Source organism: Myotis yumanensis, unplaced genomic scaffold (genome assembly GCF_028538775.1).
Source record: "Myotis yumanensis isolate MYYU_CA2020_CCGP unplaced genomic scaffold, mMyoYum1.0.hap1 SCAF_17, whole genome shotgun sequence".
NCBI lineage: Eukaryota > Metazoa > Chordata > Mammalia > Chiroptera > Vespertilionidae > Myotis > Myotis yumanensis.
In genome coordinates this window covers 31,914,498-31,927,808 of record NW_027223768.1, presented here as the reverse complement: position 1 = coordinate 31,927,808, position 13,311 = coordinate 31,914,498, and the positions used below count along the sequence as shown (strand labels likewise).

General features: G+C 53.8%; 1 protein-coding gene across 1 annotated transcript in view; it reads right to left on the bottom strand.

Annotated features, from left to right (window-relative positions):
• The window catches only part of PLXNA2 (plexin A2), a 208,770-nt gene that overhangs the window by 74,249 nt on the left and 121,210 nt on the right, over positions 1-13,311 (bottom strand). Inside the window, exon 5 of the mRNA XM_070397301.1 lies at positions 1,930-2,030. Coding sequence (XP_070253402.1) covers positions 1,930-2,030 — 101 coding nt within the window. The remainder of the gene's footprint in view (positions 1-1,929; positions 2,031-13,311) is intronic.

The following is a 13,311-nucleotide window of genomic DNA, read 5'->3' as shown; positions in this document are numbered from 1 at the left end:
AAGCTTGTTCCCTGCCTACTCTTGGCAGGCAGAGTGGCTGGAAGGAGAGGTGTGCCCTGGCAGGTGGCAGGGCATCTCTGAGGACAGGTAAGCAGTTCGGAGGGCAGAGGAGATCTGACACTATGATGACGTGGCTCAGTCATTCTAGAAGCCTGGCCTGGAGGATGACAGGGGTGGGCCGGGGCTACCAGGAGGCTCAGGCATTGCCGACAGGTTTGTGGGCACAACTATAAACCGAGGAATGCGGATGTCCTCGCTGCTGAACGGATGGCAATCCTCCGTCCATAACTTTGGTGTGTTCTACCTGGGAGAAGTGATGCTGGCAGGAGCTGGTGGCCAAGGCAGGGGCAGCAGGGAGTGAGTGGTATAGTTGGACGTGCCCACTGCCCAGTGAGAGGGCAGGTACCCAGGACACGCTGCGTGGCTGTCGGGTTCTTTGGAGGGAGAACTCCTCTGGAGGAGAGAGCCCACTGGGCAGGTCAGCCTCACAGGAGGGAACCCCATTTTAGGCACCTTTGCCATTCCCGGGCCACAACAGGGGTGTCACCAGCCATCTTCATCCCTTGCCTGCCCTTAATGGGGACTCCATGTCCGGGTTCCAGTGCAAGCATTTTTATGCAAAACTTTTTTTTTTGCAAACCCAAGCGGGGAACCCAGTATTTGTGGGCTCCGATCCAGTCCAGATTTTGCATCTGCGAGGCGCCTGCTTCCCTCTCTCCCTCCATAGCCCTCCCAACACCTGCTGCAGAGGCTGGGAGCCAAGAGCTATTGTGCGGCCCCTGAACTCTGGCCCCCGCCTCCGCCTCCACCCCAAACCCAAACCCGGCGCATTTCATAGAGATGCTTTGCCGGCTGGCACCGAGCCACGGAGTTTCCAACTCCGCTGGGGAACAGAATTCCTAGTCAGCGCCTGCCTTTCAGGGTTTCACCCTTTTCTCTCCTTCTGCGGCTCTTCAAATTCAGAAATTTAAGTGTAACTTTGCATTTCTATGGAGCTGGCATTCAATGGCGGGTGTGTGTGTCTGTGTAACTAAATTGGGATATGTGGCCAGTAGGAGTGGGAGGCAGACTTCTTGGAATCCTGAAATAATGAGGCCAGAAGGGTGCCCCCAAGAGTTCAGGGCCCATAGGAGTTATTTTGATTTGTGCAGCCCATTCTGGGCTTCCTCGTTTCCAGAGCGTTTATTATCTTGTTTAATCCTCACAATTCACCTGTGAGGTAGGCACTGTCCCTATTGAGCGACGGGGGCCCAGGGGAGTCAGTGGACCACCCTGGGCCACACAGCAGCTAGTGGAGTCCAAAGTCCCGACTCTACTGCCCGGCCATCTGCACACTCACACAGGAGACACCTGCTCAGGCTGCCCCAGAAGGTTCCAGAAGGTTCTCCGGGAAACCTAGAGATTCTACAGCTTCCCACTCGAGATTTCCCCAAACCATTACCCTTTCCGTACTGATGAGGTACAGACCGAGAGCGGCGGGGAGGGCAGGCTTTACAAGCGCAATGAAAGAGCCCGGCCAGCGGCTCAGGTGTTGAGCACTGACCCTATGAACCAGGAGGTCGCGGTTTGATTCCCCATCAGGGCACATGCCTGGGTTGCAGGCTCGATCCCCAGTAGGGGGCGTGCAGGAGGCAGCCGATCAATGATTCTCTCGCATCATTGACGTTTCCATCTCTCTCTCCCTCTGCCTTCCCCTCTGAAATCAATAATAAATATATATTTATATATATTAAAGTGCAATGAAAGAGAGGCCAAGGCGCTGCGTGGGAGGAGGCCCCCCGGGACCTGTCTTCCTCTTGCTGCTCCCGGCACAGCAGAGGAAAAGCCCGCCCTCCCTGCAAACCGCTGTCACATCCCTCGTCGACACTCCCAGGAAAGTACCTGGTCTTGTGCATTCCCGGCCCTTTCTCAGAACAGTCCCCAACTTACATGTTGTGCAGGGCACACCAGCCACAGTGAGGGTCCCCCGAGCTCAGGCACTCCCCACAAGTCGTGTACTGCTCACAGGATTCCACGGGGACCCTGGTGATCTGGTGGAGAGAGGAGAGATCATGGTTAGATCCGGTAGCGCCGCCTCGCTGATGTGCGTTCAGACTCGTCTACAATCTCCCTACACTTGCACCGTCACCACCCCTAAAGGGGAGACACTGGGAGGCATTCTGGTGGCCTCCATGTTCACATCTGTTGGCCTGGCACAGGTAGGAGGCACAGCTAAGCCGTCTGCGTTTCTCAGGTGGCAGGTCCAGGCTTCCTGCCTTCCCAGCCATGAAGCAAAACCTCAGTGTCCTTCTGCCCGCACGACAGTCCTCGCGAGAGATGGGCTTGCTCCTGCCAAGTGCTGAAAACGGTTAACTTTGTTAAAAGGCTATCGCGTGCCTCCGACTCATCTCTGAAGAGCTTTCAGCTGGGCTTGGGCTGAGACATCCTGCCTGCACAGAACACACTTGAAAAGGGAGAGGAGGAGAAACTTTTCCTATCAAATAATATTCATCATGTGGCACAGCCTCTTTACAGTGGACCAAACATACCACCTGGATCCAATTATCCCATTCTCTGATGTCTGAATTCCGTTTCTTTAGTAAATGTCCCAGCATCTGAAAAGTCTGGCTGAATGGGAACATCCACAGAGAGGAGCTGCCTTTCTGGGGAAAGTGGGGGTTTTCAGATCAAGCTTCCCACGCCCTCCCTCCCCCACCTCCAACCCCCCCAAGACTGCAGCCCCTGCCAACTCCTCCTGGCGTCCCGGTTGTGTCCTGCAGGGCTTGAGCTGGGCCTGTTTGGACTTTACTCACCCCTCCATGCCCAGCGTGTGTGACATTAAGGCTGGGCAGGAGGGGCAGGAGGTTGAAGTTTTCCAGTTGATATGTCCTAGGTATCTGCTGCTGGCTGGGGCAGGAGGCCGCTGGGCCGCAGGAACATCTACTAGTAATGGGCTGGGAATAGCTCCTCATTTGTTAGGGTGCAGAGGTCCCCCACCTACTGGATGTGTGAGCTCAAGTGAAAACACAACCTGTGGTCCAGCAGCACAGTGTTCCGCCTCTGGCAGGGGCAAAGGAGCTGATGGAGATGCCTTACAGCATCCTCCCGAGAGGCTGGGAGGGAGCCTGACGCTGCTCATGCAGCAGATGTTCAATAGATGTCACTGTATGGAGGCTCGGACGCTACGCTCGAGAGAAACAACAGCAAACTGGAAACAGATCCTGCCCCCGCAGGGCCCACGGTCCAGTGGGAGTTGGAAATGACAAACCAAGCTGCTCTCCACTGTGCCTGGGATGGGTGTGTGCCCTTGTTGCTTAAAAAAGGGGTACCCAGTACAACCTGCCGCGAGGAAGGATGGAAAGGCGAGTGGGGAAACAATGGGCCTAGAAGGGCATTCCAAGCTGAAAGACCATCACCCACATAAGTAATCAAGCTCAGTATGCGCATGTGTAGGGTGCGCCCTGGGTGGGCGGGGCAGAGATGAGGCGGGTGGGATGTAAGCAAGGGCCCAATGACCAAAGGCGCCAGCCTCACGAGCCCTCTTTTGCTCTGTTGCCCCCTCCCCGCTATGCTTACAAATAACACTTAAGATTCTCTATTTCAAGGCCTTCCTGTTAGTGAGTGACATGATCCGATTTAAACTTCTCTAACCTTCCATTAATCACAAAAATAGAAAATGCAAGAAGGAGAAATGTAAAATCCTGCAGTTTGATTTTTAAAAATTCATCCTTTAAGTGGAGGCTGGGGGATAGCTGGTTTGAAACAGCTCATGCGGAAGAGACCTGAGGGTTTGCGTCGACTCTATGCCCAACACGACCTGACACGGCGATGGAATAGCTGGAGGGGCTAATTTGCTCATGGGCTGCGGAAACAGGCACAGTGTCAAGACTGAGAGAGGCCGCCCCACACCAGGGGGCTCCCCACTCAGGTCTTTGCACCCTCCCTCCCCCCACGAGGGCAGTTGCTCAACCAAGAATCCTTCCCAGAGGGAGGTCACAATGGGGTGGACCCGGATGTGGCATCGCAAGCCCAGCGGATGGACTTGGCCTGTTTATTTGGCTCAAAAAAGACCAATCTCAGGTTGGCCATGGAGGCTGTTTATCAATGTGTGAAGGGCAGCAGTGTGGCTGCAATAAGACTCAGGTGAAAAGTGTTAGGAAAGCTCAACAGAAGAAAGGCAAGGCTGTGCAATAATGCTCCGGACCTCCCTTCCGGAGGAGCGCCCCCCAGTGGGATGTGTAAGCAGTTAAAGTGACCTGTGCCGGGGGCTGTGAAGGGATTCCTGCCCTCCAAGGAGGGCTGACCTAGTCTTTCCACTTCTGCCACTCAGGATTCGGTTTCCCACCGTTTACCCAACGCCGCCCTGACACTGGTTATGCTTTTTGTCCTGTATAACTTGTACAGTTAAAAGCTAACATCCAGCCATCGCCACCAGCCACGGATATCACATTGCTTTAAGCGCAGTGGTTCTCAACCTTCCCAATGCCGCGACCCTTTAATACAGTTCCTCATGTTGTGGTGACCCCCAATTTCATTGTTACAAATTGAACATAATGAAAGCATAGTGATTAATCACAAAAACAATATGTAATTATATATGTGTTTTCCGATGGTCTTAGGCAACCCCTGTGAAAGGGTCATTCGACCCCCAAAGGGGTCGAGACCCACAGGTTGAGAACCGCTGCTTTAAGGAATAACCCTTGACCTCTGACTCCAGGCCTGCGATTCCTACCAGGAGCACCTTTCTGACAGGTGCTTGCCATACACTGTCCTAGTGTGCCTCTCCGGGCCTGGGACTCAGCCCTTAGGGATATCTGTGACCCTGGCCGCCCGCTCGGCTTCCGCCTGGCCCCCTCCCACCCACCCTCCGAGGCCTGAGAGCCGCAGCCCAGTGCCCGGCCTTCCTTTCTTGGGTTTCGGGCTCCATGTGAGTGATGTCTGCATCTGGCTGGAAATTAAAACAACTGTCTGCATTGCATTCGGCCCGTCTGTCAAAACACAGCCCGGCTCTCAGCAGCTGGGCAAGGGGGCCCTGAATGGGAGCAGTGTCTCCATCAACAAAGCCCACTTTCACGCCAAGTGCCACGGAGATAGTGAGAACCCTGTTCTTCTCCAAACATGAAACCAATAGCACAACTATTTTTCCTGTTTCCTGGGCCCTCCTGGTGGGAATTTTTTTTTTTTTTTTTTTAATGCACTGAGTTGAAGAGCAACGTGAAACAGGAAACTTATTGGGGTGAGGGGGCGGTTCTAAAACGTGAATGACTCTCTCCTCAAAGATCTAACAGCCACATACAAACCAGGCACGGGGAGGAGGAGACCCTCGGAGTCAGATGTTCGTTACCATGGGCTCCCTGTCTTTGCTATATTCCCGGGCCGGTGACAGTCATTCATCACTCAGCAGCCAATATTCATTGATCATGTCCTACATACAGGCCCGCACCAAGCACTTCAGGGGACTAAAAACAGCAGCAGCATTAAAACACAGCCATCATCTTCGAGTTGCCCAGTGACGCGTGTTCTAACAGAGGCGCGGAAAGAAGGCCGAGGGGATTCAGAGCAAAGAGAAAATACATCTGCATCGACAGTGTCCCATGTGACAGTCACTCGCCCCTGTGGCCGTGAGCATCCGGAAGGTGGCCAGTCCTGACTGAGATGTGCCGGAGACTCACAGTACACACTGGCATTTGAAGATGTCTTACGGAAAAAAAAGAATGTAAAATACCACGTGAATGATTTTTATCGACATGTTGAAAAGACAAATTTAGTAAATACTGAGCTAAATAAAATTCATTTTAATTTCAGCTGCTACTTCTCACTTTTTAAAAATATGTCTGCCAGCCCTAGCCAGTTTGCTCAGTGGCTATAGCGTCGGCCTGCAGTCTGAAGGGTCCTGGGTTCGATTCTGGTCAAGGGCACATGCCTGGGTTGTGGGCTTGATCCCCAGTGTGGGGCGTGCAGGAGGCAGCTAATAATGACTCCCTTTTATCGTTGATGTTTCTATCCTTCTCTCCCTCTCCCTTCCACTCTGACATCAATAAAAATATATTAAAAAATAATTTAAAATATGTCTGCCAGCAAAGTTAAAATTACACACGTGGCTTACATTTTGCTCGCCTTTTAGTTCTGTGGGACAGCCCTGGACTAGATCAGAGTCCCAAGAAGGTGTCATGAGGGACACGGCACGTGTGTGGGTTGTAAAGGGTGAATGATGTTTGTCCAGATGAAGCGGGTTCCAGGTGGAAAGAACCACCTGAGCAGACATAGGAGAGCAGAGTGTCCTCAGAAAACCTGGCGTGAGGGCCAGGGAGCAATGGCTACACATCGGGAAGGACGGAGAAGACCACAAAGCTGGAATATATGAAGTCCTTGGTCAAAAGAATGTCCTTCAAAAAGAGGTGGCCTTGCCTGGCTGGTGTGGCTCAGTGGTTGAACGTCGACCTATGAACCAGGAGGTCACGGTTCGATTCTTGGTCAGGACACATGTAGGGTTGCAGGCTCAATCCCCAGTAGGGGGCGTGCAGGAGGCTGCCGATCAATGATGATCTCTCTCACCATTGATGTTTCTATCTTTCTCTCCTCCCTTCCTCTCTGAAATATATATATATTTAAAAGAGGTGGCCTTGTGGTTCTTAAGGACCAATGGCTCTCATGGCATGGGTTTCAGACCAGCAACCTTGGCATTAACTTGTGCCTCATGAGACAGAAAAGCCAGAGTTCACTGGACCAGAAACTTTGGGATGGCCCCAAAACATTCTCACAGCTTTCCAGCTGATGCCTATGAACACTAAAGTTGGAGAACCACTGATAGAGACAATCTCACATCTTGGGGAGATCTTGTCGAATGTTAGGGCTCTGGAGCCAGGAGGAAACGGAATGAAACTCTGCCGTGGGGCTCTGTAAGGAACTGGACTGATTTGGGGGGGGGGGGGCGCGGTGAGTGAGGGTACTCTGAGGATTGCTTTATGTCCAGGAAGGAAGAAATGGTTTTAATAACTCTGAGTCTATGGAGGCCCTAAAGGACCAAGTTCAAGCCTCCAGGGTCAGGGGGGCACTTCACTCTGCACCCCCAGGGACAGGTGGGAACTTGCTCTACTAGGACCTGGCGGGGTGGGATGAGGTGGGGTGGGATGCGATGGGTGGGAGTTGTCTCTGGAAGCTCTAGGAGGGAAGAGTTTCAGGTGGCCTCTGTCAGGGCTGACTCAGAGCTTAATGGGACCACTCTAGGAGGCTTTAATGAGTGTTTGTTTATGATGATTGCGTTTTAATTATGCCTGCGTCTCCCCACCCTTTTCACGGAGCGCTGGGATCTGAGGGTGGCTGGGTCCCACGTAGCCCTTAATGAGTGTGGTGATGAGAAGCCCAGGGTCGGAGGGCACCCTTCTCCTGCCCCTCCACCGCCTTCTCCCCGGGACCACGGGCCTGCGTCAGACTTGGTTCCACCCTCACACTCCACATTCTTCTCTGCTTGATCTTATGTCTTGTAATTATGCCTCTAATGAATATAACTGTCCTATTAAGTCATTTACTTAAGAAATAGTCTTCATTAAAGGTGACTCATACTGTGCTCTTGGCTCCTCTAGCCCCAGGCCCCCCATCTCTGGTACTTTCCTTGGCCGGATTCAGGGGAGCTGGACGTCTATGTGGGAAGGGCTGGCTCAGCAGGGCTCGTAGAGTTTGGGGAAGTTCCTCCCGATTCTCTCCTTTCAGCAAATTTGGGTCGCCAGGGGGGTGTCAGGCCCAGCACAGTGAGGGACATGATACAGGACTGTTACTGGTGGTGGGGACCAGTCACTGCGGGGACTGCTGGAGCCAGCCTCATCCCTAGGGATCCCAAAGAGCTGGCAGGCCTGCAGGTGTGGACCACCCAGGGTGAGGGCAGACGTGGCTCTGGGCCCTGGAGTCACTACCTTCCTGGGCAGAGGCCCTGAGCACTCACTGCCTTTAGGTGCAAACCCATCGCTCTTCGGAGAGGCGTCCCCACGATGGAGGGAGGAACAGGAGCCCTTCGGTGAGTGCACTGGGGGCAGCGAATCCGAGCTCCATCTCTGCCCCTGAGCAGACACCTGCAAGGGGCCACTTGGCTCTGAGGACCTGGGGGCTCTGCCGCAGAAACACTGGGGTTGAAAGCGGAACAACACGTAGGACCCTGACCGTGGGTGGGGCCTGGGTCCCACACAGTCCTTAAACGTTTACTGAGCATCTGGGCTGTGTCAAGCTCTCTGCGAGGCTTTGGGCTGCATTCTCTGCCCTCCTGGAGCCCGTGGTGCGATTGAGGATGAAACCAAGGAGACAGGGCCTCTCAATGCGGTGGGACAGATGCCACCATAGAGGTACAATCAGGAGACGGTTGTGGATGAAAGGCCAGAGTGGGGGTTCGCCCCGGGGGGTTTTGGTACAAACACTTGGTGTTCAAGAGGCCAGCGGGATTCCTTTGTAATCCTGCAGGGGAGCCAAGAGGGAGGAGTGAGGGAGAGCTGTCCCCCCAGGCTGGAGGGCCCCCGGGGCACTGAGCATTTAATCCTTCCCTCCGCTTCCCGGGAATCTGCTCCCCCTGCCAGATAGTACACCTGTCCCCACACGTGTCCCCTGCTTCCTGACACCAGGAAAGAAACAGAGGCCTTCTCAGTGCTGAGACCAGGTGGCCGGGGTGTGAGGTGACACACACAGCCTGGTTGGAGCCTGCAGTTGGCCTGATCTGCAGCCCCCTGGTCCCAGGGCCTGGGGCACAGCGCACAGCAGCTGAAACACAACTGGCCGGACTCCCTCTCCTTCCTTTGTACCTTCCCTGCGCGGCCCCTGCCTGCCAGCCCAAGCTCTCTCCCTTGGAGTGTGTAGGTCTCGGACCCACTTTCTCCCTTTCACCCAGTCCGACCTGTTTTCAGGAAAAGATCTGAAGCTCATTTACAGCCTGGGCTGAGGCCCAGGCTGGTGTGTGGACCGAGGTCCAGCACACAACCACAACTCCTGGAGGGGGTTTTAGCATCTCCAGGCGCCTTCACACACCTGCCTCTCAGGTCTGCACAGCTCCCTAGGAAGGAGGGGAGGCGAAGTCTCCTCCTGCTCCATTTGCACCAGCAGGAGGCAGGCACATAGGGCTGGCTCAACCCTAGGCGTGGCCTTGCTGTGAGCAGAGAAGTGGCCAGTCCTCCATCGCCCCTGATGTGACATACTATGAGGCATCTTTTGGAGGGTGAGGAGGGAGAGAAGGTTCAGGGGTCAGTTCCAGGAGCCGGAGGCTGAGGGAACAGGAAGCCGGGAGCAGCCTGAGGGCAGGGGAGGCTTTTCCCCCCCGTCTCTGACTCCACCGTTCTCAGCGCTGCCGGCACCAGGCAGCCGTTAGTTGAGGGGCTGGATGGGTGGCTGGATCTCTCTTCACAGGCTCCCCCAAATCTCATCAACAGGTGCCAGGAGCACTGGGAGGCCCAGGGCTTGGGGCTCTGTCCTTCCCTTTGCACCAGATGGGGCCGGAGACAGAGTCCTCACTGGGAGACGGACATGAGCAGATGGGCAATCAGGGAGGCCTAGCCCGGCCCCCTGCTCTGGCCAGGTTCTCTCAAGCACCAAAGCTATAAAGTGGACACTCTGGGGGTGGGCCAGGCTCCCGGGATCCTGACAGGCCTCCAGTGATATCCCCTTTGGCTCAGCAGGTCCCACGGAAAAATACCCATCCTCTCTCCTGTCCTTAAAGGGGAAGGAGCCCATTGTCTATGGCTGCCTGCAGCAGCATCTCAATCTCAGTCTCCCCTGCTGAGTGGGTGGGGGGCGGGGTATTGAGGCAGCAGGGGGATCCCCTCCTCCTGGGGGTTGGGGAAGGGAGAGATGGGGACTGAGGTCTCCAGCTGATGTCTGGCAGGTTCCTTGCTCAGTGCTGGGCAGTTGATGGAACTTGTTGAACAGAATGGAGCAGCAGAGATATTAATAATAATAATAATAGTCATTTTTCCAGCACTTACTGCATGCCTATTTTATCTCATTTTATCCCTATACCAACCTTGCAGGGAAAGCAATATTAGTTCCACGTATTAGAAAACCGAGTCTCAGGTTAAGTAACCTGCCCAAGGTCACCCGCCTCCTGGGCATCAGAAACAGACTTAGTTCAGGTTTGTCCGACTCCCAGGCTCAGGAGTGATGTGGAGACAGAGGCATCACTAGAGGGCAGGCCCCTCTCCTGGGGCTGCCCCCGGGGGCTGGCTCTCAGGTCATCTTGCTTCCTCCTGGACATGGGGTGCCTTCCATGTACCTTCCCTGTGGTCCCTCAGGCATGAGCTGAGGCTGTTGACAGTGCAATTCCATCCCCCACCACTGCATGCCCCTAGCTTTTTTTACTCTTCTCTGTTTGATAACCACATTCAGCGGGTGGATCCTGAGCCAGACAACAGAGGGGGAACCAGAGGGGAAGAGGGAGGGAGGGAGGGGAGGGTGGAAGACCCCTGATGGATGGTTTTCAGCCGCCAGGACCAGCACACTAAGGGAAGGGCTCTCAGCAGGTTACACGTTTCCATCCAGAGCCCCCCAGGAATGCCAGGGCGACTAGTGAGGGCAGTGAAGGTGGCAGGGGTGTTCTGTCCCGGTCTTGCCAGCTGTTAGCTATGTGGCTTGGCCGAGCCAGTTAACCTCCTCAAGCCTCCATTTCCTCATCTTTCCAGTGAAAACAGCAATGCCGGTCTCACCCATCTCACCTGCTCCTCAGGGAGGACCTCTGAGCTCACATCTTCAGCCTCGGTCTCGTCTACGAATCAGCTTCCCAGTAATTAATGTGAAGAACTCACTATTGTTGTGTCCCCAGTGTTAGATCCAGTTCTTTAAAAATCAATAGTCATCTGTGAGATCCCCGTAAGTCCTCATAAACACAGCCCAGGCCCTGCTGTCCCCTGAGCTGTGACAATCACATCACCAAGGTCATCAAGGAAAAGGAGACACGAACGCCCAGAAAGCCCGCGGGGGGTTCTGGAGGCTGTGACTGCAGCTAAAGCAACAGGCAACCTGCTGGTCAGAAGATGACCCTGGGCGTCTCCCGGGAACTCCTGACTCTCTGGAGACCTCGGGGGACTGGAGTTCAGAGAGAAAATCTATTTTTAATGACTTGGGGAGAAGAGTGGAGTGGCCGAGGACTTCAGAGTAATTAAAGCCATCTATCACTCAGAGAAGTGGAATCCGAAGTTGTTGAACTTTTCAATGACATTTTCTCCCTCCTCGTTCATAAAACCCAGCAGAGGGTCATGCAGGAGTCAAAGGGGAGAGGGCGACGGGGAAAGACATGTCTGGCCCCAAAGAGTGGAATTTTATCTTTTTGGTAAGTGCTAGGGGAGCGGCCGCTCTTGAATCTTTTTTTTTTTTAAAACATTCTTTTTCTTTTTCCTTTTTAGGTAAAGGCCAAATTTTATTCTGGTTGAGAAGGTAGACTTTGAAATGAAAGAGTCAGTCCTCGGTTTCAAATCCAACTCCTACATGTACTGGCTGTACAACATTAAGTTCTCAGACCTCCTGGAGCCTCGGTTTCCTTCTTTGCGAAGTAGTGACAATAATGATATCAACGTCACAAGGTTGTTTTGAGGCGTAAGTGACATCTGTGCACCAAGGGCCTTGCACACAGTTGGTGCTCAACAGTGGTCTCTGTCATGCTCAGTCTCTACAGGCAGCCCCCACTGAAGGTGGCAGTGTGTGTACAAGGAAGCCGTGAGGGCTCCTGCCCGGGCTCTGCACCCAGGGGTCGGGTGACCTTGAGCCGGCCACCGAGGCTCTTTGAGCTGAGACGGCCGCTGTATCTTGTGGGGAGAATTGTATCTGCCCTTTGCATGGAGAGCAGCACAGCCCCTCACACTACTGTCCTCATGGATGACATGATCCCTTCTAAAGGCCTGAAGTGCACCGACACTCGGGCTCCCTGGCTGCAAGACGTCCACCTAAGCTTCGTCTCCTAAGGAAGAAGGGGGAACTTGGGTAAGGAAAACATACAGAGAGGAGAGGAAACCCAACAGGCAACGCAGATATCCCCAATACCATACTGTGTTTTCCCAGGCAGGACTCCTGGGCCAGAAGTTAGGAGTAGGGCCCTTTCTAGTCCTGGGTTTTGGAAGGATCCACGAAGAAGCAGAGATGCTAATACTATGTTGTCTCCATGGCAACAGAGGATTTATTCGGTTAGGAAAAGCAGGTGGGGTAGGAAATGAGAGATGAGAAGGATTTGGGAAATAGGCCTTAAGAAATAACTAAAATAGATCTCTCATCTGGAAACCAGATGCCCGGGATTAGCCAGGTCTCACAAAGCTCCCTATCGGGCTGACATCGATTCATCTGCCGCAGGAGGGAAAAGGGGTGACGGCAACGGGACCGAGTAACAAGGCAGTGACGCCCCTTTCCCCACCCGTCCCCATTCATTCACCTCACACTTCTGTTCAGTCAGGTGGTTCGAGTGAGGACCCTGGATGCAGAGACCACGTCTACCCTTACCACACACAGCTTGAATTTATGTAAGAGCTGGGCATCTGGCTAATAGTCCTGGCCTTTGGGCCACACCTCGTCAGCTAACTTCTGGCTCCTCTGCCTTCCAGTCACCAGGAGAGCAAGATGAGAGGGTTTGGAGCTCCAGTTGGTCCCACATTCTCGGTGAAGCATCTATGGTTCATGGGCTTAGCGAGGTGGGGTTTGGGTGTAAATCATCAGGGCCCAAGAGGAGGCTGGTCAGAGATCTGGGGGAAGCACACCCTTGCTGCGGTCTGGGTAGCAGGCAGGGGCTAATGTTAGTATTGTATGAGGCGAGGACTCAGGAAATCCTTCTTTAAGAGGGAAAGTGGGGCCTCAGGACTCACTGCTTCTGAAGGGGATCATAACCCTCCCTTCGGCAGAGATCCTGACATTGCCTGGTGCCCGCGTCCTGGTGCCTGACGTCACCTCCGGTTCTGATGTTGGCACTCATGATTATTGATACAATCTCAGGGATTCTTTGTGTGTTACTTTTCTATCCCAAATGCCCTCCCTGAAATCTGCGTCTGAGGTTCGGAAGGAACCTCAAGTTGAAGTTCCCAGGTCACCTTGATCTCGGGGGAGCAATCCTACCAAATGATGTATAAGATGGAATCGGATTTTGTCAAGCCCAACTACCCAGGCCCTTCTTTAGTACGCCCCAGTCAGCAGCTGTGTGCATAAGAAAAAACACAGCTGGCTCAGCCCTATCCATGGACACTGGATCTGAAACGGTCCCTCCACCTCTCTGCCTACGCTGTCTGCCCTGTAAGTCTAAGTAGACAAGAAACGACTGGACTCTCATGCTGTAACCCAGAATTCTGGTTTCCAGTGGACCCCATGGAGCAACCATCTTGCAACTTTCCT